Here is a 25,282-nt window from a genome sequence, read left to right as displayed (position 1 = left end):
CTTTAGCCACGGAAACAGAAACCTCACTAATTCAACTATTCTTTTACGTCCATCCAGATAGTTCTGAGACTTAAAGGAAGAACAATGGTTTAGGTAGTTTGCTTGTTTTCCCCTGGCCTAGGAATAAACCTTGGACCTAAAATCAAATCCAGAGCTCAAGGGAAGGGAGAGCTCCCCGCACACCCCAGGCGATAGTTACCAATGAATTCAAATGCCTCTTCAAAGTACTGCCGCAGGTTCTGCTTGTTGCTATCAGTGGCGGGCAGCCGCTTGTAGTTGAAGAGGCCTTTCTCATAGTGGTAGAGGGGAAGGTGAGTGGTGACGTTGATGACGTAGCCAATGTTGAGCCTCTGCAAGGTGTCTAGGTCCTGAGCGTCTTGCTCATTGCCAAGGAACAGGAAGGGCAGGATGGGTGTCAGCTCTGCGTTCTCGATGTCAGGGGTGGTGGGGACAGACTGAGGTAGCACGCTCGAAGCCGCCGAGGCGCCGCCCCCCACCTCCCGGCACTCTTGGAGCTGGAGGGAGTTGTCACAGAGGTTCTCATGGTTCTGCTTAAAACTACTGAGTCCTCCTGGAAGGAAAACACAGAGAGCACATGTGAGTAAGACGACAGAGCCCACAGCAAAGGTTGGCTTCCCCACAAAGATGAGTGCCACTGTGGCTAGGTCCATTCTGAACACTTCCAGAATAAAAACAAGAACCAGGAGTCTGTTTGGGTACGGAGAGCGGCTTCAGAGGGCTTCTGCTCCCTTATTGCACAAACTGGGCCAAGATGCCTGGGAACACGTTCCACACAACAGCCCAGTAATTTCTTCAACTGCATATTTATTTGCTTCTAACAGACACAAGGTCCCTGGCCTATATAGAGCCTTGCACTTTGGGAGCGGAGAAAAGCAGGGATGACACTGTCCTACAGAGAACGTCTGCTTGTATCCTGGCACTGTGCACATGGGTCCTGTACCATTTATAGCTTCACCTTAGTGAAAGCCAAGTTCATTCCCTATGTAGCAGAGCAGTTACAAGCAGGTGCCGTGGAAAAGCCAGGCTGTGCTGGCTGTGGTCCTACTACCACAGCTGACCTGCCTGCTGAGTTGAGCAAGATCATTTCTCTGTGTGTCTCGGTAATCCCACGAGCATACAGTGTGTGTGTGTCTCAAGTGTGTCATAGTATGTCTCTCTGCGTGTGAGTCTGAGATGGGCGTAAACACAGGCCAAGTGTTCAATACACCCTCCCCCTCCAGGCTTGCATGGTCACTCTGCATGAAGTAACTATTTCTATTCATGTTATTGCTATGACTGCCCAAAGGTAGAAACAGCAGAGGGGAGATGGGCAAGGGAAGTTAGCACTGGGAGAGCAGCTCAGGTTCTATCTGACTTTCCACACTGGTTCTTGACTTCCAAGAGAGTGGCATGTGAGAGTGGTCTGTTTTCCTGTCCTTAGCTTCTAGAGGTTTGTGAGCACACTAACCCGCTAACGGTGACCCTGATGGATCTCCTAATGCACACTCTGAGCTGGAGGCTCTGCTCTAACGCCAAGAGCCGGGTCGGAAACACTTCAAAGGTCTGGGCTGCACCTGTTCCCCCATTTTCAGCATGCAAACAAGGCCTTGTGATAGTACAGTCACTTATGGAAATCACACGGCCACAGGTGTGTGAGTAGACACATGGAGATGTTCGTGCAACATCATCTGCTTAACCGTGGAAGCAGAGACTTGGGCTGGCTCCACAACACACACACACACACACACACACACACACACACACACACACACACAGTAAACGTACACATAATAATAGTAAGTTTAAAAAATAAAAGACTAAGTAAATACAATAATAAAACTCAATAATAATTATGTTCATCCATAGAATATTATGCAGCCATTAAAGGAGTAACTTTATAAAGAATATAAAAATCAAAGAAAATGCTTCCATTTAATGTTAAGTGACAAACAGCTAATTCAAAACTTTCTGCAGAAAGCCTAAACCCTATACACAAAAAAAGAAGAATTACAGAAATCTATGGATCGGAGTTTGTCACTTGACTTGTCTATTCTTTTTTTTATATATATATATATACTTTATGGTTTATTTAACTTTATTTTATGTGCATTGATGTAAATGTGTCAGATCCCCTGCCACTGGATCTTCAGACAGCTGTGAGCTGCCATGTGGGTGCTGGGAATTGAACCCAGGTCCTCTGGAAGAGCAGTCAGTGCTCTTAACCACTGAGCCATCTCTCCAGCCCCCGACTTGTCTATTCTTATGTTACACACAATTATGCATAAACAAATCTGAAGGATTATGAAGCTCACATTCTACAAGGTACATGGGAGACATTAAGAGACCTCGGGCAGGGTCATCAAATGAGCATAAATCCCAGAAGAGCAGGAGAGGACACTCAAAGCCTTCTGGGAAAGTGAGAGGCACCGTGAAGTTCCCAGAAGTCATGTCTTGCCAGTCCCAGAGGTCTTAACAATCGTCGGGCATGAGGTCGAAAGCACGAACCCTGAAGAGGATCTATGACTGTGCTAACAGCGCAGGAAGTCCATTTGTCTACCACCACACTCTTCCTCATCTCGTCTCAGTTTTGACCACTAGAGCAGGGGACCCAAGCGGAGCATGTCCCCAGCCGATGGGCATGGCCAGCTGTGTGACAAAAGACCAGTAGGAAATGGAAATGACCCACAGGTAACTCAGGAGGGCTATGCTGTGCTCAGACAAAACGGAGAACAGTGGGGAAAAATGGTTTAGAGGCGAGCACATAGGAGCTTTAAATTCATTTTGACTTCGCTTCTGTAATTAAACTCTGCCCTTGGTCTTCTGTTGTGAAATCAGTATACCCGGGTGACTAGCCCAGAGGGAGCCTTCAAATACAAAAAAAAAAAAAAAAAAGCAAGACACTAGAAAACATCACCAGTGAAGACGTAAAAACTACTACTCCCTGCCACTTCCCCAAACTCCACAGAGGACACTGGAAAGAGCTGTGTTGAAATCTGTTGGGTTCCACAAATCCCACAGAAAACAGTCCCACGCTGAATCTGCCAGGGGAGCCCGGTTCACTTTTCCCTTAAGAAAAAGGCACTTGGCAACATTTTTTTTCATATACGTTGAGGGGAAGGACTGGGAAACTGAACTCAAAAGAGGAGGCTGGGAAGTGGGGGAGGAGGATTCTCACTCTTATTTAGTGTATTCAAGCAGTAATTTGTCTTAAAAGCAGCTAGCTAGAAAAAAATAAAAATAAAAGCATGCCAATCCCCTCCTACTACCTCCCCCCACACAAAATACCCAGCATAGAGCTTTTGAAAATTCAGTCTCAGCCCCTCCTTTCCCAGTGACATCAGCCGGAGGCTCCCCACCTGCCCAGTTGCCATAGAATCACACAAAGACACACAATGACATCAGTTGGCATGATATCAGCTCTTTGAATGCAAACAATACAAGAAGAACTACTTTGTTTAAAGCCTCGGGTACAACTGTGTTCTGGGGAGCCAATGATGTAATGCTAACAGGTGGCAAGGGGCCTTCCATTTGCCTAATGGGGGGAGAATATGGGGGAGGGGCAGGTCAGAGGGAGTCTGAGGCCGACACACTGGACGCTTCTACCACAGCATGTTGTGTGCCTGTGTGAAATGGTGTGTGTTGTATGTGTGAGACGTGGGAAAGGCTATCTGTACGGAGAGAAGAGGGGAAAGGCCATGTGACCCAAACATCTCAGCTGGACAAGGAAGGAAGCTCTCACTGAGGGTCTAAAGGGAGACTCCAGTTAAGTCTGCTCATGCAGGGCACCCATCCTCACACAAGGGTCGTGTGCGGGAACACGCGGAAGTGGAGGCTCTCTCCTGGATGGCCTTTACGGCAGTCTGAAACAGTAGTATCTCACAGAAATTCAGAGAAATCTGCATGGAGGTTGTTCTTGCCTCTTAGGGGTGAGTGTGGGGATGGCGTGGGGCCCTGGGATTGGTAGCAGCAGCAGAAAGGAAGAATAGCACTAAGGATGTCATTTTTGGCCTTCTGACCCCATCAAATGATTATCCAATCATTTAATTATGTTTGGCATGGTTATATATGAGCTACAAGGGGCTGGGAAGATGTCTTAGTCAGCAAAGGGCCAGCTGCATATGTATTATCTGAGTTCAGATCCCCAATACCATTCTGAAGGCAAGAAATGACGTATATGTAACCCCCACAGTGGGGAGGAGAAGATGGTTCCCTTGTACTTCACTGGCCAGCTTAGCAAACACACACACACACACACACACACACACACACACACACACACACGTGGGTGCGCGCACACACCCACATACACAGGCACACACACGCACAAGAATAAAAGCATCACTACCACACTATTGGAGTGGAGGGAGTCCAGTACGGTGGATGGAGACACATGGGCCCAGTCTACGGTTGAGGACACCACCTCCTAGGAACTTGCCCTTGGGAAGGATCAGCTTACCATAAATCAGACATAATATAGCCTATGCATCGTGCTGGGGTAGTAGACACCTATGTGAAGTTTATAGATACATCACATGGCATTCCATACATCTCATGCCTAAGTCATCAGCTTGGTCCTCACCTACACCCAATCTGATGATACGGCGAAGATGCTGGAGTTGGAGCCTGCCCTGCCCTGCCCTGCCCTGCCAGAGCCTCACTAGGAGACCCTAGGCTTCCTGCCCTACTCTGTCAGAGCCTCACTAGGAGACCCTAGGCTCCTCATCTGTCTCTTCCTCAGGTCTCCTACCAAGTCAGAGGTAACAGTAGCGCCTACCCCGACACTATTCTAAGAACAAAAGAAGCTAATGAATACCAAGTTTGTCGAAATCATGAAATAAGAGCTGACGTCATACAAAAACTCGAACAAGTGAATATAAATAAATAATAAATAGATAAATATATCTTAGTATTTATTTATTTGATATTTGTCTGTATATCTGGCTAATCTGGCATTAAGTCTACCAAGGTGGCCTCAAGCTCATCGCCATCCTCCTGCCTCAGGCTCCACCCTGAGTACTACACCATCATGCCCAGCTTAAATTTTTACTTATGAAATAACTAGGAGCCAACTTATCCAAGGAGTTTTAAAGTCTGAATGGCACAGTTCTATCTTGGAAGTACACAGCAGGATCCATCTTTCCTGAACAACAGCTCTGACTTTCCCCTGGATTAGCTTTCCCAGTGAAGACTTGGGGTTCCCGGTTCTGCCAGAAACTGGGCTTTTCACATATGAAACAGTTTTTATCCTTTCCCCAGTCCCCACTCCAAACTGGGCCGGCTTCCTGCACAGAAGCAGCTTGCAGTTGTCAACACAAATATTTCTGAGACACGCACAACAATGCCAAGAAGAAGCGTTTTCAAACCTGGTCTCAAAATTGGGTTTCCTCTGCTGCCTTTGAGTAGTCCATGAGTTTGAAAGGTGACCAGAAAATATCCGGTACTTTAAAAGAAAAATATAGAGCTAGGTGTCACCTGCTATGGCCAGGTGAGTTCAGGGGCAGCCTGGGACAGTGACAGACTCTCACTTTGGTGGGAAAACCCGCTTTTGTAGCCAAACTTCTGCTCCTGCTGCTGTTAGCTACAGCAATGCCTTCTGTGGTGTGATTCTCTTAGTGCGGGGCTAAAGAACCAAAGCTCACATGCAGAATCCATAAGCAGGAGACGGCCAGGCTCTACAGAGAGGCTAGTTAGAAGTGAGGCTTAGTCAGAAATATAAGGAGAACACTGCCTGAAGGTCAATGAATAGAATTAGCATCTAGAGAACGGGGCTGGGGGAGGGTAATATTCTAAAACTGTACTCTTGCTGTTTGGGGCAAAAATATTGCTTTTCTTACTGTGTTCTCAGTCAGGACATTGGTAGCAGTGAAGACCAGGGACTGGAAAGAGCGAGTCTGAATGAAAACCGGATCCCAGCCCTAACCATCTGCATTACCTCCTGCAAGTTATTTCACACACCTGCTTCTCAGCTCCCATCAGCAATGTGAACAAATCCATCTCACAGATCTGAGCGCAGACACAACTCTACATAATACATCTTACAGACGGCAGAATTCCTGGCATATAATAAATATTATTTTGTAGACCCCCCCAGTAAAAACAATAATACACCAGGGCAGTCTCCTAAAGTTCTGTAGGCACAAGATAAGATGAAAGACTGAAGCTTAGTTGGTGTCAAGTGTCTAAGGCAGAGACGTCCAGAGATTGGGGGGGCAGAGCATCTCACACCCACCTTAATATGAGAAATATACAGAGTTCCAGCTACAGTGATAAAAAGGATTTCTACTTTTCATTGTCTTTGAACTGATTTATATTCTCCATAGATAAGACCGGCTATTTGGGAGCACCAGTAACTTCAAGCTGAGTACCAGGAAGCATCAGTTGTCTTAGGGTCCTGTCCTGTGGGAAACTATACTTCTTTCCCAAGGAGAGTGACAGGAAGCTATCCTGAAGAGAGGAAGAGAGTGAAGGCATCATGTCCCAGAGCAGAAGGGATGAAACAAAGAGAAACAGAAGAGGAGCGACAAGGGGGCTGAGTCCAGCAGCATGGGTGAGGACTGGGTGAGGACTATTCTTACACATAAACCATTTAGTGGCTTCTTCAAACCATCATGACTGCTGTGGCAGGAAAATGCCCAGTGTATGAAGAGACATAATCCAGAAGGCATCTTTAAACTGTAAAACCCATTTAGAAGCAGAGAGGGGGCTGTGTCCTGGGGCGGAGGGGGGGCTTCCCTGGAGATGTCGTGTCTCTGCAGTTAGCCCTTTACGACCAAGTGTTTCAGAGGAACCGAGGAGGGTCAAGTAGCAAAAGCTGTATTCCTGACAAACTTGCTGAGAATATATGGGGGGAAAAGTGTATTTGCAGAAATGATATGTGCCGGGCGGTGGTGGCGCAAGCCGGGTGGTGGTGGCGCACGCCTTTAATCCCAGCACTCGGGAGGCAGAGGCAGGCAGATCTCTGTGAGTTCGAGACCAGCCTGGTCTACAGAGCTAGTTCCAGGACAAGCTCCAAAGCCACAAAGAAACCCTGTCTCAAAAAAAAAAAAAAACAAAAAAAAAAAAGAAAAAAAAAAGAAATGATATGTAAGACTACGATATATGGTCTCAGAAATTATAGAAATGAAATTATGACGGCCTAGGGCTATGGTTCAGTTGGTAGATGGCTCACCTAGGGATACACAGAGCCACACAGAGCCCTAGGTTCTATACTCAACACCACATAAACTGGGGTTAGTGGCAGAGACTTGTAATCCCAGCAGTTGAAAGGAAGGAGGCAGGAAGTTCAGACGTTCAAAGTCATCCTCTGCTACAAAGTGAGTTCAAGGTCAGCCTGGGTCACGTGAGACCCTGTCACAAATAAACACATAAAATTATGAAATAAAACCACATGCACACAATTATAAACTTCTGTGAGCAACTCAGTCCATTAAGACACGGTAATCTGAAGAAAAGTATACAACACATACTACGTACGCACAGAAAATATCCCTAGAGAATGTACGGACCTCTAGGTCCTCAAATAGTTGGGGGTTCACAACCTTTCTCAGAGCTGTTCCCCTAAAGCTTCAGCAACCAGATGTAGGTGTGTAAAATGAGGCTAGAATATTCTGTTTTTGTTTTATATTATACAATATTTTATTTTGTAAAATATTCTCTTATTTATGTTTCCAGATTAACAGCTTTGGTGGAAGCGGCCTTCCTGGGAAGAGCTCTTAATTCTTAATTTGTACATAGATCTCTCCATCTCCTACAGGGAGGGCATGCAACTTGTTGCGATTTTAGGTATAGCAAGAGCTTTAGGGGAAGTAAGTAGAGAGCTATGGGTTTGACCTCATGAAATCATTTATAAAGAACTGAAACACAAAATAAATGTGTCTCCCTAATATCTAGTGACAAAGCCTAGGCAGAGATCACTTCAGGCACGGTGACACACACCTGTGGGCCTAGCACTAGGGAGACTAGAGGTAGGAGGATCAAGAGTTCAAAGCCAGCCTGGGCTACATAAAAACCCATTTCAAAAACAAAACCAAAGACCCTCACAAACTATTTCTTACCCCAGTCAAAAGGTCATTTGTGTTCCTCGCTTTAGTTGATCTGACTCAGTCGGATAACATTTTTTTGAAAGAAGAAAAGGGGGGAAATTTGGTAAATCTATACCAGAATTTTCTTGAATTGGGAATTCATTGAATCATTTCTTTGGACTTTTGTGTTGGACAAAAGAATATGCCCTGGACATTTCCAGGAACTAGACACCGAAACAGTCTTCTAACGCTGTTTATTTGTGCTGCCCTCCCAGTGACTGCCACTCCTCTGCCTCAACTGTGTAGAGTGTTAAGAAACCAAAACCAAAAACCTAGCCTCTGGAAAGAAGCCTTACTGGCTGGGAATGCACTGAGAGACTACAAACCAGCAACTGCTTCCTCCTGGTAGCCCTATGTGCTCAGCAAGAGGCTGGCTTCTCAAACTGTGGTACTATGCCCATCCACCAGCAGTCAGGGGGCTGATGCTTACATCCTGCTCATGATGCTGCCTTCATATGTTTCCTTTGATAATGTCTTTGCAAAAACCTCAACAGGAACATGCTTTTAAAAAACCGTGCTCTAGGGTGCTGAGCGACGGCTCAGTCGGCAAAGTCCTTGCTTTGCAAGCATGACGACCTGAGTTTGGATTCCCAGAACCCACACAAGAAGCACGACCAGGTGGCACTGGGAAGGCAGGCAGAGGAGGGTCCTCAGAGTTTCCTGGCCAGCAAGCCCAACTCAATTGGTGAGCCTCAAGATTCGACTCTGTTTCAAATAATAAGGGGGAGAGTGGTTGAGGAAGACACCAAATGTCAATCTTGACCTCCACATGTGCGCAGACACACACACACACAGATGCAGATATATAGAAACACCAATCCCTCTCAAAAAAAAAAAAATCTTGCCTAAAACTTTACCTGTAAAAAGTAGACCTGAGTCACAAGTATCCCGTGATTTATAAAAACTGAAACTTTTTTTGGAAGCCTTCCAAGACATGTTGACGCTGGAATGTTTTATCAGAGTTTGCCTGATTTCTCTCTGCCCCACCACCGCACCCTCCCATCTCTGAAGCAGCCCAGGGCTCTTGAAGTCCACAGCTACAGAAAAGAGCTGGAGATTAAACTTCGGCCTGCAGAGAAGAGCCAGTCCTCACCAAAAAGGCGGTCTTGGGTCAAAACCCCATGAAGGGAGGCGTCCTTCTGCCCCTTCACAGCCTACAACCTTCAGGCTTTCGGGAGTAACCTGCATTCAGGAAGCCAGACTTGAAATGTGTGTGTTTGAATAACAGGCAGATCAAGGCTACTTCACAAGTATGTAAACACAGCCTGCTCCTTTAAACCTGTGACCTCATTTATTTACATTCGTACAGAAAGCACAGCCAGAAGAGACAGCTGATGACAGTCATGTAACTTTCCACAACGACAGCAATTAAAACGCTCCAGGCCTGCTTTCACGCACATATGACTTTTATGTGAACCGGATTCAGACTGTAAGATCTCTGAGTCCCTGTGCCAGGAACTGACTTAGGCTTTGCTCAAATCACTGTGATTCTAAGGGGGAGCAGCTCTCCCCCGACCCGGGTTCCTTCCCATCCACCTGCAGCTGGCCTCTGCCTCCTGTTTCCCCACTTCTGATCTCTACAGTAAGTATATCATTACATGTGCACACCTACCACACACACACACACACACACACACACACACACACACACACCATTACCACCACCACCAACAACAACAACAAAAAGATTAAGTGAAGAAATGGGTACAAAAAGGTAACAGAAGAACACCCAAGTTCTGGCTTCTCCAACCTTGCATGTCTTAACAATTCTGGCCTCTTGAGCTATGAGAGAACTAATTCCTGTTGCTTAAGTTACCCAGCCCATGCTGTTTAGTTAGGGCAGCCTGCTGTGGTTTGGATAGGCTTTGAGCAAATCCTCCAAGTTCAAATACTAGGAGCCCTGTCTGTAGTGTGGTGATGCCCACAGGTGGCAGAACCTTTAACAGGCGGGGCACAACAGCAGGGAATAAGGTCAACAGGCCTTGGACTTGCAAGGGATGAATATTTCTCATAGACCCAAGTCAGTACCGGTGAAGGCAGGCCTAGGTCATGAGCGTCTTTGGCCTTTGGCCTCCATTCTTAGCTTATGATCTCTTTTGCACAAATTCCATAATGAAATGCTATCCACAACAAAGTCTTCATTCTAAAACCATGAAATCAATTTAAAAAATGTTTTTTGTAAAGCCTCTGGCACTGAGCATTTTGTTATCGCAACACAAAACTGACTAATACATACTAATACCATGCCACTTTTCACTTTATTTCCCAGTTGTACTTGCCAGTTTTGTGTGTCAACTTGACACAAGCTAGAGTCATCAGAGAGGAAGGAGCTCGATTGAGGAAATGCTTCAACGAGACCCAGCTGTAAGGCGTTATTTGCCCAATTAGTGATCAGCAAGGGAGGGCCCAGACTGTGGTGGGCTGGTGGTTCTGGGATCTATAGGAAAGCAGACTGAAGGCCAGGAGGGCGGTGGTGGCACACGCCTTTAATCCCAGCAATCGGGAGGTAGAGGCTGGTGGATCTCTGTGAGTTCAAGGCCAGACTGGTCTACAGAGCCAGTTCCAGGGCAGGCTCCAAAGGTGGATCTCTGTGAGTTCAAGGCCAGACTGGTCTACCGAGCCAGTTCCAGGGCAGGATCCAAAGCTACAGAAAAACTCTGTCTCAAAACCAAACCAAAACAAATAAAACAACAACAACAACAACAAAAAAAAAAGCAAGAAAGCAGATTGAGCAAGTCATGTAAAGCAAGCCAGTAAACAGCCACTCACCTCACCCCACCCCACAATGGAGCAGATAGGGAGGCCTGTTTGAGTTCCTGCCCTGACTTCCTTCAGTGTGAACAGCAATGTGGAAGTGTAAGTCAAATAAACCCTTTCCTCCCCAACTTGCTTTTTGTTCATGGGATTTAGTCACAGCAATAGAAACCCTAACTGAGACATCAGTACGCCTCTACCTACATATATGTACGTATATTATAGTACCTACTTTTCAAGAGTCACACCAGAACTTGTGTGCTAAGAATAAGGTTCCTAGGGTCAATTCAAGCCAGAAATGGTTCAAGGCCAAGATGTCAGGCAGCACGGGAAGGGGGAGATATACCTAAATCACCTGGCAAGCCCATAAGAAGCAAGCTCATAGAACCGTCTAGAACTTTAGTTTCACTTGCTGGCAGCAATCACAGAAGTCATCCTTTTTCTAAGACATTCCTCAACATCATCATGGACCAACCACAGCTCACGCTTTCCCTGGGCCATCTTTCTGAGCCAAGAATAGTCCTTGATAGAAACTTTTTGTGTGTTTGGGAGAGTGTTCTGTACTGTGTCAAAACTCTGCGCTCCCTGGTTAATCGAGAGGAGAAGGGGCACACCAAGGGCACACCACAAGGCTGGCAGGAGGAAGCTACTATTGGTGCTAGAGAATAAAGCCATAGATTTTTCCAGAGCTGAACGGCATGCCCCACTCCACACTGATCATTGACTTCTCTGCAGAGGGGGCAAACGTTCTTTGCTTTTCAGGGAAGAAGCAGCTTAAATAATAAAGCGTTGCTAAACAAACAAACGGCTAACGCCAGCCATTATTAGCCTGCGGCACAAAAGAAGAACTTGCTTCACTATGATGCCCAGCCTCCTCTCCCAAGACCACATTTATCTTAGGCCTCAAATTAAACACATCACAACTTCATAGTAAAAATATGTTTCCCAGCGGGATTAAAGTAAAGTCCGATTAAATAAATCCCCAGAAATGTCAAGAGTAAACCTCAAGAGACTACATTCTTCTACCGTGAAATATTCCCAATGGAAATTGCATTCGGAGAAGGTCATCAAAAATAATCTATGATAAGAGGAAGAGGGGGGAGAAGCAGGACACGAGATAAGGTTTGTAAGTGAGGTCTGGATTGGAACCCATGGTTATGGCGATGTATGGAAATGGCCAGTCAAATGCATAAGCCACTTAACTTGTTTTGAAGAACATCCCACACTCCAAGAATGGCGTACAGCCGTGGATTCTGAAATGCTCTGAAGGTCAAAGGGCTTTGGCTTGGGGAATTCAGGAAGTGACAAGGGAAAGACTCAAATGGCTATCACAATTCTGTGTGCTTTCTTGAGCCAGTGTGTTCAGTCCACAAAAAGTGTAGCAACAGTTTCCTTAAGTCCGGGCTAAAGTCTATATTTGGCGAGGCTAGTTAGCAAGGGTAAGTATTAACCATCAACTGCCAGAAAGAGAAGGTAGAAGCTGTCTCTGCAGCCAAGTGCCACCGTCAGATCACCCCACAATGGCTGAGCTTGGCAAGGTCAAACTGAAGTGAGGCACAGTATCTGTTTACAGCAAGAGAAGGAGGGTCTGGAAACCTCTGATGCTGGGCAGCGTAGTGCCAGATCATAGTATCAGGTCAAAAGCTGGGATGTCCTCATATGGTTTACTGCATTATGGCCCAACCACAAAAGCCTGCCTGTCTCCAAGAAGCTGTGCTAGGGTCTCAAGGTTACTGGAGAAGCACACAAGTAACAGTCATTGCAGCCTGGGAGACAAAGAAGAGAGAACTGACCCGGTGTGCACTCCACATCAGGCACTACAGGACTTCACAGGCACATCCCTGGAGACCATGCCCAACACAACACAGAGAGCAAGACTCCCTCAAGGCAGGACTCAGGGAGCAGCTCTTCTTTGCAGACTGAAGGGACCCTGGGTTCTATCTTATGGCATGCATTGCCAACCTCTGGAATCAAGCCCATGGACAATCCTTAAGTTTCTTCCCCTTGAGCATTTTGTAAGCACAATGAAGCCTTGCTGCAGCACAAACCAGGTCCATAGCAAGAACAGACAGTTGGGGAGGTATGAGGCCTGCTTGATCTAACTGTTCCAGGGCCTTCAGTGTTTGCTGGTCGCTCTTCCAGGATTCCCTCAAAGTTATACTGTGGTACTAAACAATACACTGTCTAATTCCTGCTATCCACCATGCTTCTACAACCCCTCAAACTCCAAAGAGGCAAAAGTGACTATGTATATGCTAATAGTTAACAGAGTGACTGGTGGTCTGGGAGCCCTTAACACCTCTGTGTGGAGCTGCTATCATCTGGAAGTACAAAGCAGAGTTACAGGCTAGGGAATTTCAGCTCCAGGCCTCAATCTTGATCTAAAGATGAAGATGAAATTGAATTGCTCACCTATGGCCAAGAATTTAATCAATTGTTCCTACTTAATGAGAACCCCATAAAAACACAAAAGAACAAAGTCTGGGGAGTTTCCAGACGGTCGGGCAATGTGGAAATGACTGGAGAGACGGCATCCCTGCCTAGGACACAAGAGCTGCATGTCCCTCCCTCACTTTGTCTAACACATCCCTGCCATCTGCCTGTTCATGTGCATGCTTTACAATATCCTTTATAATTGTAAGGCCATATAGATGCTCCCCCGATTTCTGTGAGTTGTCATGTCAAACTGATCAAATCTAGAGAAAGAGGTGTTGGAACTTTGATTTATGACTAGTTGGTCACAAGCACAAGCCACAGCCTGGGACTTGCAACTGGTACCAGGAGTTGGGGAGTTCTTGTGGTTTGGGGTCTCTGGCCTGTGAGATCTGACACCATCTCCAAGGATGGTGTCATAATTGTGTTAAATGTTAGAGCAACCAGCTGCTATCAGCTGCAGGCTGTTTGAAGAGTAGAGAAGGCCTCCACAGAAGCAGTCTGGATGGGGGAGAAGTGGGTAGGAGTCTGTTTTCTGTTCCCAGAACAAAATGATTGAGGCTGGGTGTAAAGAAAAGAGGTTTGTTGAGTTCTCGGTTTCAGAGACTAAAGTTCTAAACAGTATATGGCACTACCTCTAGTGAAGGTCACCTTGGCTGGGTCACATCATTGACAGGTGGGATAGTGAATAATGGTGACAGAATCCCAGGGTAACAGAGGGGCTGGGCTTGATACTTCCTCCTCCTATTCTATTTTTATTTATTTATTTATTTATATTTTTATAATGATTCCCTCAGGATTCCACAAAACCAACGTCATGCTCTTCCAAGGGCAGTGGCCCAAGGTGACCTCCTATGAGGTGCCACAACTTTGCAACATCACCAAGTTGGGGAAGACATTTCCAACACATGGACCCTTGAGGGTCACATGCCACCATATCCTAACCCTAGAAGAGCAGACAGCATGAAGGCACAGGCTTCCTCAGTGACCCACGCAGGTGACACAGGGCTTGGCAAATATGGTCTTCAAGAAGGCTCTTCCCTGACATTTGAGTTACAACTATGCCCTCAGCTCACTCTTTAACCACATCGTGGCATTTTATTATCCTCAGAACATCTGCCACTATCTGAAATTATTGATGTCACCTTTTTGTAGTAATAAGAGTGGCGGGGCTGCGTCCCCAGCACCCCGGCTGCCCACATGGCTAGCTTATGCCCCGAAATAACAACACACAAACTGTATTCATTTAATCACTGCTTGGCCCATTTCTACCTAGCCTCTTCTAGGCTAATTCTCACATATTAATTTAGCCCATTTCTAATCATCTGTGTTGCACCCCTAGGTGCGCTTACCGGGAAGATTCTAGCCTATGTCCATCCTGGGTTGGAGCTTCATCACATGCGTCTGCCTGGGAGCTGGGAGCATGGTGTCTCTCTGAGGCGTCTGCTCCCGAGAGGAGAGCTGTCGAGTCTGAGCTCACTTCCTCTTCCTCCCAGCGTTCTGTTCTGTTCACTCCTCCCACCTATCTTCTAACCAATAAAATGGGCCAAGGCAGTTCCTTTATTAACCAATGACTTTCCTCCATCACCTTTTACTTTTTATTATTACTAAGAAGTGGAGCCCAGGAAAGCCCAGGTGCTATTGGTCTCGGAGGAAGCAGGGCATGTCCACCCAGTGTGTTGGTGGCAGGCTGACCCACACCTCTTCAGTCCAGGCTTGGGAAGGTTGTTTGGCATCTTCATAGCCTAGGTACCTTCTGGGTAAAGTAGAGCATCAATGGGAAGCAGGGTTGATGCAATAATTAAATGAACTACTACTAAATGAGTTATTCAGAGAGATCGCGAGTATTCACTCTGTACCGTCTGCTCTGAATAGCAAGTGCTCATTAAATATTTTTAGATGAAATGAACATCGGAATGAGCCAGAAAGGGCCATTAATTATGTGTTGTTCTGCATTATGCTAGGGATCTGGGAGATTAAAAATAGTCCCCAAATATAAATCTAATTGGAGAGAAAAGAAGGGATGAGAATGAGGAACATTAGAAGAAACCGTAGCAAAGCATCAATGCCAGAATGTTCTGAGAACACTAGGAGCCTGGCCCGGATGATGCCACAGGCTATGACTCACGCAAGCAGCTGGGGGACAGGTGAGTCCTGCTGCTCCAGGCTGAGGAGGAGGCAAAGGGCCAGTGTCAAGCCCTCTGTGTGACAAAGGACCCCCAGGTGGGACTTGAGAACTGCATACATCACACTTGGTGGCCCCTAGCCCCTTCCTTCCTCTCCTATGCCTCTCATCTTTGGACATTCTTCATGAGCGATGGGTGACAGAGATGGATGGAAAGAAGTTGTGAGGAAGAAGGCTCATGAGGGTCGCGTAGGCTGAGAGAAGTCAGGGAACAGGCCAGGTGGCCCTGGAGTCAGTCCAGCACGCACTCATGAGGCATGCATTCACCTGGCAGCTCTTCCACCTAAACAGAATCAACAATCACAGGCACTTTGGACAGTCTTCACTGACTCAGTGGCTCCAATTCATTCTCCCACTTCCTACTGAAGAACCGCAATACCAGATCTGACAGGAAGCATTTTCCAGGGTCCCTCTTATTTGCCTTATTAACCCTTAACCTGTGAGCTGGTTATTTACATGTGAGGTCACTTAAAATCACATTATCAAAGATAAGGAAAAGCAGCTCAATGGATAAAATGCTTCCTGGGTAAGTATGAGAATGCGAGTTCAGATCCCAGCACCCACAGAAAAATCTGAGCATCCCTGGGAGGCAGAGGCTGGACTTAAAACGCAAACCTGCATTGGTAGCAGAGCGCAAAGTGCCCAGGGTCAGTACAAGTTAAGCAGATTGTAAGTCATTGTGCACCGGTGTTTCAGGAGATCTCACAACTCCAAAACCTGTTTGTTTCATTTGTTACTTGCAGGAAGGAACTTTCCCTCCTATTAATGACAGAGCTTTTCTTTTCGTTTCTTAGAAAACCAACCTTCCAGGGTGGCCCCATCATGGGCCAAGAGAGGTTTTGCCGGACAAGACTGGTCTGCGCATGGCTGAAAAATAATGGCTAGCTCCAACACGAGGGGAGACCATGTCTATTTTAACCAGAAGGAGAAAGCAAAACAAAATAGACAAGAGCAAACATTCAGGATCATGGCTAAGATAGCCAAACAGGGGTGTCCAAACAGAAGGCCCTGTTGGATTTGATGCTGTGTTTATGAAACATAGTAAGATATACCACATGAAGTATGAACCCTAACAGTACAAATGATCAAACAAGGAGAATCCCTTATATCAGTTTCCTGAAAGGACACAATCTCAACATCAATATTCAAGAATTTCTGCTAACGAGGAGAGGCCAGCATGTACAGGGCACCACATCCATGTGGTGATACCTGGGAGCTGAAATAGAGAAGCTCCCAAAGGTTGCAGCCTGGAAGGTCTTGGGCCCGTTAGTATCATGGGTCTGCCTGCTGTCACGAAAGCCTTGCACTCTGAAGCAGTAGTCCCAAGCTGACTGTTGTCACCAAGGAAATGGGGCTAGGGAGACAAGCAAGTCTAGATACTTTACCAAGTGCTGGGGTGTTCTCATAACACCGGGACCTTCAAGCAGATGCCAAGAGGCAGTTTATTCTTAAAATACTGCAATGCAGCCCTAACAACAGACTCCATGGTTGACTCTGGTTGAAGGCCACAGTCCCCAACATGACTGCACTCACGTTGAAACATGCCAGGAGCAAGAGCAGGGCTTTGCCAGGCCACTGACCCACGTTATGAATTCTCTGCTTCCCTTCGGGTTCAAGAATTCACGAGAAAGATTCACCGAATGCAGGAATTGCACTTAGGCGTGTGCCTATGGTTTCATTAGGAAGGATGCAAATCAGGACCAGCTAAAGGAAGGGGCACACAGTGCAGGTCTGAGAATATTCCAAAGAGGGAGGTCTGTGCCCTGAAATCCAGACGCTCCATCCTGCTGGTGTGTCCCTGTGTGTACAAGGAGGGAACACAGCCAAGCGCGAGAGGCCACGGTTTGTGTTAGTGTTTCGTTAGGTGCAGTTGGAATAGATTCATCATCCGCCCGTGACTGAACTTAATCCTCCATCTAGCTTGCCTCTTCTGCAGAGGTTGGATACATCCCAAGCCTCCAGTCCTCCAGTCACAGGGCTGGCCCTCCTGATAGAGGACCAGCTCATCCCCTGAGTCATCTCATTACCATAAACCCAGGTGTGAGCCAAGGGGCTGGGCAGGAGCAAGGAAGGCACCCTTATCGCTCTGGAGATTCCAGAGGGTGAGAGGTCATCTCTCAGAAATCAGGGGCAAAGGGCAGAAAAGTAGATTTACAACAATTCCATAGTGATAAGACCGCAGACCCAAGAGTCAGTCTAGGCTTCATGTGACTTTCCCATGTGACACTGAGTGAGTCCTTTAGCTGCTCCCAGCCTCTCTTAAGTAGTGGTAACAGTTATACAAAGATCACCCTCGCTGAATAGAAAAGCAGGCTACTACACAGAAAGACTATTTTTCTAGTCACGACACTGAAAATTGTAAAAAGGAAACAGGCCAAAATTAACGGTAATAATATATTTTACCAAACTATTATCATTTCAACACTCAACTGAGTCTCTTACATTGCAACCCATATTTAGAAATCCAATACGTATGACTCAGGTCAGCTCCGACTAGCTGCTGACTAGCTGCTGACTAGCCTTGTTGACTAGCCTTGTTGACTAGCTGCTGACTAGCCTTGTTGACTAGCCAGTCTCCACATACCCCAGAGTCAGGTAGCGCACAGCTACCAGGAGAAGATGGCTCGGGTACAGGTGTCGTCCATATTAAGTGAGTCCCTGCTGAGTGCCAAAGTTATTACTATCTGCCCACCTTTTGTGGGGGCAGACGTTTTCGTGATAGGGTTTCTCTGGAGCCTGTCCTGGAACTCGCTCTGTAGACCAAGCTGACCTCGAACTCACAGAGATTCGTCTGTCTCTGCCTCTCAAGTACCACCACTAACTGCCCATATTAGTAGAAAGAACATGTGTATGTATTTATGTATGTATGTATATGTGTTCACATAAGCTAATGACCAATAACGAAACTCAATATAGTTAACAGCCAATTGCAAAAATTAGAACTTCTATCAGCTACGTTGTACCAGAAAGTCAGCTATCTCCCCCAAGATGTAAAATTGTCACTCTTTTCTCTGGTAAATAACACTCCAATTCATTAACTACAGTGTGTTCTGTTCCCAGGTCCTCATATCTCCTCAGCAAATTATTTTAACCCTTGAAATCAAGTAGCCAGGCATAAAGGCCTTTGATGGGCAAAGACCCCTGGAAGATGCCCCGTGTGGCCAGATGCAGAAGGCTCAAGAGCTCTGGATGGCTAAAGAGAAAGAATGAAGACGTAGGAAGGAGCTGGGGCCAACTGAGTCACATGCGCACACACACGCGCACAGCCTCTATCAGTCAGAAAGCTCAACGCTTGCTGATGGTAGCACGTTCCATCCACAGCCCCTATCTGTGGGAGGCTGCTAGGCACCATCCTCCCCTGCCTCCATCTAGGTCCATGGACTCTCAGCACAGAGGACTGCACTTCTAGCTGTCCTTCAGCTAAGAATGAAGAGATCCACCTAAGAAGGGCAGGTAAGTGGACTTTTATATGACATGCAAAACTAATTATAATAAATTTAACCCAACTTGTACTTTATCAAGGAAGACAAGCTAATTATCTGTTAGAGAATTAGCTCCTATTTAAAGGTATTTTACCTTTGCAAAAAAAAAAAAAAAAAAGAACTGATGGGAATTCTTTCCGTTCTGATTATATCCGTGCTCTTGTGTTTCTGTATTTGCTTAAGGACTTTGGGGACTTTAGTGGTGTACCCAAAAATGGAGCATGGGGGAAATATATGTATAGACTTAGCATCTCACAGAGTCTAGCTCTTCCTGTTCTCACTGACTTTTTAATGTGCTTTATCAAGGTCATTGAGATATCTCAGAGGGTAAAGGAATTTGCTGCCAAGCTTGATAACCTGAGATCCTGGGACCCACATGGTAGAAAATGAGAACAGACTCTTGTAGGTTGTCTTCGGACCTCCACAGCTGTGCTGTGACTTGTGTACGTATGTATACACACACACACACATACGTGCAATAATGTGTTTTATCAACAGTGTAAAACTGTGAGTGATTCAGACAGTGGACTGTCTGTGGCCCTGGCTCTTTTATTTCCATAGACTATCTGGTTGCTTAGGACATCCAAACTGCTTCGCTGTGCCACGCCCAAAGAACAAACTCAGGATCATGGGCCACATATCAGAGCATATGTGCCATACACACAGAACTGACCCAAAGGGCAATGGGTCAACGATGGGGACTTCCCTTAAAGCTGAGGACTTTGATTGGTGGCTAGATCTTGCATTATGAGGGGGAAAGCAGGAACTAAAAAGCGAAAGTGACTTAGGTCAGTAGAACAGATAACTCCCAACAGACTGAAGGCTAGCACTTTCTCTAAGAGGGGTTGGAGGAACGTGGAGAAGCTTCTGAAGCAGCAAATTCCCTCCAGAATGTTCTCTGTCTAAAACAAGTGTAACTTCCATTAAAAGGCAAATTGGTTAAGCAGAATGTGGCCACTAGGCAGATGCCAACACTGGAGAAGAAACTCTATGACGAGCATGCAGGAAGTCAGAGCCTGCACCATACAGAATGAGAATCAGCCGGAGTTTCTATATGAGAATCTGCCAAACATGCACATATAAGGGTAAGGAATGAAGAGAATATGTAAAAATGAAACCAGGGTGGTCAGGGCAGGATTAGCATAGCTCTGTTTTTGCCATTCTAAAACGTTCTTAATGTTCTAACAATAAGTGTGTATCAACGACTTTTACTAGCACTGAATTTTCTGCAGTTTTCTTAAAGGGAAATTACATGTACTTCTCCAGCATAGCACCAATTCAGAAAAAAAAAAGGGACCTGTGAACTCGTCTGTCCTCCTCACCAAAATGCTGAGTCTTTCCCAAACATTGAAACAAGATACCGCAAGCAGCAAAGTTTCCTTATTGCTTAGTAGTGATGTCAGATTGTTTTATGGAATGAAGCTACTTAATATTACTCATTTAAAAAAAAAGAGTGGATGGCTTATTACTATAGATATTTTATACTATAATTACAGTGGCTTTTTAACCAATATCAGCTTTTACAGACATTGTTTACAGCACTTAAATATACAACTACTTGCCTTATCCTCCCCATCCCCCTCCTGTGAGAACTTCATCATCCCCATCCCCATTTCCATAGACATGGCTGGCAGCTGAGGAACAGAGAAGTTCACTTGGCCAAGTGTGAAATCACATGGTCAGAAGTCCAAGTCAGCAATCTGCCCCAGAATCTTGGCTCCTAACCACCAAGCTCCACTTCCTCTGAAGAAAATAAATACATTTCTAATAGGGAGGTTGAATAGTATGGGAGGCAAGGCAGAGTCATGATTCACTCAATAGCTCATCAGTGAGGGTCAGGTATGGTGGTGCGGTAGTGTGTGATTACAGCCTCAGCAGCTGGGAGGAGCAAGCAGGGGAAAAAGAGGTTCAAGGCCATTCTCGGCAACACTGAGAATACAAGGCAAGCCTGGGCTTTGTGAAAACTTGTTAAAAGAGAGGGATAGAGGAGAAAGGAAGTCTAAGAGCGGGAAGGAGGGAGGAGGGAGAAAGAAGAAAGGGAAGGATAAGAGAAAGGGGGGAAAGAGAGGGGGAAGATGAAGAGAGTTAAGAAACAAAAAAAAAAAAGTAAAGAAATCACAGAGTGACCTGATTAACAGGCTTTGCCTATTTAATATGACTTAGAAACATGCAAAAGAATGATATTCCCCCGGGGGCTTTAAAACATTCTGAACTATAAGCTACCTGTATCTTCTTGGGGAAATATTAAATATTCAGTTTCCAGATCTAGAAAGAGACAGAGATCTCAAGAGGGACTTTTTAATTGTATCCTAACATACTTTGTGAAAATACCTTTTTGTCTTTTTTAAACCTAGCATACATAGCGACCAAATGCTTGATGAGGCAGGACTACAAGCAGCATAGGCATTGAAGATTTCACAGGCTGCCGAGGCTGCCATGTGCAGATAAACAACATGCAGATGTGAAAACTTCCCAACCCCAAGTCTACTGGAAACTTTATTAAAGGGGTGACTTTTACTTTTCCGACTAAAGATAACTTTAAAGTTTTAGATTTTCTACCCCGTCCCACTATCCCCAGGATGGCTTGTACTCACCTCCCTTCACCCCTGCAGATGATGCCAGGCACTTATCTCCCTCCACCCTACCTCTGCAGGAACTGAGGTGTCTGGGGTGACTCAGTAACACTTATAGGTAGTTTCTGAGTACCCATGTTTCCAATATGTGAAGCTGAGAGCCTGATCCAGAGACAGGAGCCAGCCTAAGACCATGCGACTCTCAACACAGGCTCCCAAGACCATTTGTCTACCCACTCCCTCCACCCTCTAGTGGTATCTCAGCCTTGGACTGCAGAAGGGGAGAGCAGAACTGAGAAAGAACAGGAATGGAGCCGTCAAAATCCAGCAACCAGACAACAGTTTGATGGCGTGACTCTGGGGGCTTGTCTCAGAGAATTCACAAGCCTGCTGGACACCCAAGCCTCAGACCCAGAATGGAAAGCTTGCAATTAGCATCCCAATCCCCACTAACTAGACAACACAAGCCACAGAGCTGGGCACTCAGGGATGGAGTCTCAGGGACCAAGTACACGTTCTGCTGACTCAACTAGCTTCACACCTGCCTTTCTTCTCCTCCGTCCAGTGCCCACTATGGAGAGTGTGATACAGAATATTTAACATCCTTATATTCCGAACATTTAAAAATACACTAAGTCCTATCATAAAATGCCCAGGTTCCACCAGGTCAAGGACCTGAGTCTTAGTCACTGGTGTTTTCATGGCATAGGACATTGACAGTACAGAAACGCTTCATAAACATGAGAAATAACATTGACATTTCAAAATTTCTCTGAGTTGCTACTAAAAAACAAACCAAAACAAACAAAAAAACAAAAACTTCTGACACATTATAAGTTAACATGCCCAGAGTCTGGGATATAACCTGGGTTAATAGCACTTGCAAAATTAGCTCTACGGACAGAGCAGGCCACCTTCCCTTGAGGATAGCTAAGGAAATGGGGGAAGGGAAGAGGTATTTAACTGAAGGCACCTCTGAGATAAAACTCTCATCCAAAAGACCCACAGCCCACTTTCAAATAGGAATATGATAGACCTCAGACTTGATATCAAAAGAACAGCTTGCTGGGAATTCACCAAGGTCCTTGGCATGCTTGTCAAATGCACCACCACCAAATGTGCATCCCACCCCTGTTCTTTCTTGCACCACCCCCTCTGGGGACTGAAATCAAAACCTGGTACAAGCCAGTCAGTAACTGGGATGGGACATTAAAACATCACATTCAGAGAATCACAAGACTCATTTTTCAAAACTTTACCATTTAAAAAACAGAACGCTGTAATAAGAAAGACAAGACCCAAGAAAATGATTCCCTTTTCTTCAGTAATGGTCCCCTAAGAAGTTGACTCTAGTCTTGGCATTTCAAGAGGGAAGCAGTCAGTTCAGTCTTGACCCCTGAGGTCCATAGCTATCACCTCTTATCTTCAGGTTGGCTTTTTCCTGCCACTCCTCTTGCCCCACCCCCTTTTCATCAGATTTCTTCTTCTCTCTTTCCAGTAGCAACATCTGGTACGATTTCATGCAGCAGTAGTGGACCTCAGGGCTATGACTCAAAGGGTGTGAGATTTATTCCTTAAGGTACTGAACTGGGCAGCAAGGCCCTGCTTCTTACTTCAGACACAAGATAAAGTCGGCAGAGTGCCTACTGCAATGTGTGAGATAAATTAAACGTCCTCACAAGCAAAATAGACCTGACGTCACCCCTGGACCAGGCGTGTTTTCTTTATACTTGGTACCAGAAGTGAGCAACAGATGATCAGTGGGGTCCTTCTCATTGTGTAAGACAAGAAGGTAAAACCTTTTCTGGAAATACAAAGAACAGTTGGACTTTGTTTTGCTTTCCGTGAAATTCAAGCCTCGGGTGAGGCTGTGAGGAGACTTTTGACAAGACTAAAACACTGAAGAAGTCAGATAATGTGTCGGGTCTACACCCACTTTCTTTCTGGAAAGGCACTTCTGCTTTGCCAGGGAAGAACAGGATGTATGGTTTGCTAGTGATGTGTGGGGTAGCAGGCTGATGAGGGACAGACTGGGGACGGCTGGATTAAGAATCATCTGGGAAGATACACCCCTGATGTGTCCGGAAGGATGTTCCACAAAGATGTAACTAAGGAGAGAGGAGGATCAGGCCCCCTGAAAGAGTCTGGAGAGTCCGGCAAGAGTAAGCAGCCTCATGTTCCTGCCACCAGGCCTCCCTCACCACGACAGCCTTTGTCAAACGGGAAGCCACAACAGAGCCTTCCTCCCTCGCACTGCCTTCTGCGGGCTATTTCATTCCAGCGGTGAGAGGTGAGACGTGGAACAGATATTTAGGAGGTAATTTCCTCTCTCTCCTGTGAAAGCTCTAAGAGGCCACAGCTTATTTCCTATGCAAAGCAAACTCAACCTTCTTTTTCTTTAAGTCAGACAGAATATGGATCTTGCCAGTAGGAGGGAATACAAATTCACTAACTTTTAAGTAATGATATCTGATACAGATAGATCCTCAAAACAAAAATGATGCGAAGATTTTGTTCTTTGGTTCTGGATGAAAGCATCTACAGGAAAGACATCATGATCAGATAGCATTAGCAAGCTGAATACAAAACACACCTTTTATTTATTCTACAATAAAAGTTTTTTTTGAGACAGAATTTCAACTACCTACAAGACAAACTTGAAAACAAATGCACACTTGTTGTTTGTTCTTCCCTTTAATTTTTCTGGATTAGTAAGATCGGAATCTAAATCAGTAGCACATACAGTATGTGGAGACAACAGAGAAACCAGTTGCTTCCAAGCATCCAAGCTCGCTGCTTCCTGACTGCGGACGTGGTGTGAGCAGCTGCCTCAGGCTTCGGCCACCACGCCTTCCCCACCACAATAAACTGTGTTTCAAACCTTCCCTGGCTTCAGGCTAGAGCATCTTCTTAGAGCAACAGGAAAAAGAAACGAATACTGGAACCTTCATCAGTTAGGGAAAACAAAGGAGTCTTAGGAGCCAAAGAGAACTGCATTTTCATCCTGGCCTCCTACCTCAGGATGGCACTTGAAAACATAAAAAAATAAGAACAGGCCAAAACCCTGTCTCTGAAGCACTGTTGAGCTGGTCTGTTTACCTCATGCGTCCTTTTTCTCACAAAGGACACATGGTGAAATTAAATACAGGTCTTGTCTCTATCAGAAACACATCCGAAGCAGCGAGGCTCAAATGACAGAGTTCCACTCTGTTACACAGAGGAGCCCTGTCTACCCTGAACTCTGGAGGCAGAAGGAGCATGTAATATTTCCCTTTCCATCATTAAAAAACAGCAAATTCTTTCTTTTCAGGCCATGGCCTTGTGCTTAGAGAAAGTTAAAGTCATTCTCGAAAAAGAAAGCTGAGAAAATACAAATGTACTTAGTAGAACATTTCCTGAAGATAAACTATTCCCTGAACAAGCTGGGGATGAAGAACACACACACACACTCTCTCTCTCTCTCACACACACACACACACACACATTCTCACACTCATACACACACACGGTCTCTCACATACACACATACTCTTTCTCACACACATGCACACACACACTCACACACTCTCACACTCATACAAACACACACACACACACACACACACATCTAATGTAAGGCTACAGGAAGTCTGGCCTTGTCTGGATGTTCTCTTCCTAGCATGCAGACCGTAGGCACTGACAGCAGATTTCCCAACTCCACACAGTGCCTCACACAAGAAGGGACTACTAGTAGTTATGAGACCTACAGCTAAATCTCTCTGCCCACCAGGTTGG

General features: G+C 45.7%; 1 protein-coding gene across 1 annotated transcript in view; it reads right to left on the bottom strand.

Annotated features, from left to right (window-relative positions):
- Dusp10 (dual specificity phosphatase 10) overlaps positions 1 to 25,282 on the bottom strand; it is a 40,945-nt gene that overhangs the window by 5,789 nt on the left and 9,874 nt on the right. Inside the window, exon 3 of the mRNA XM_041635196.1 lies at positions 200 to 571. Within this exon, the coding sequence (XP_041491130.1) occupies positions 200 to 571 (372 nt within the window). The remainder of the gene's footprint in view (positions 1 to 199; positions 572 to 25,282) is intronic.

Source organism: Microtus oregoni, unplaced genomic scaffold, assembly GCF_018167655.1.
Source record: "Microtus oregoni isolate MIOR12 unplaced genomic scaffold, Mior012 000047F_ref0000412, whole genome shotgun sequence".
Classification (NCBI taxonomy): Eukaryota; Metazoa; Chordata; class Mammalia; order Rodentia; family Cricetidae; genus Microtus; species Microtus oregoni.
This window is presented reverse-complemented; position numbering and strand designations above follow the sequence as displayed.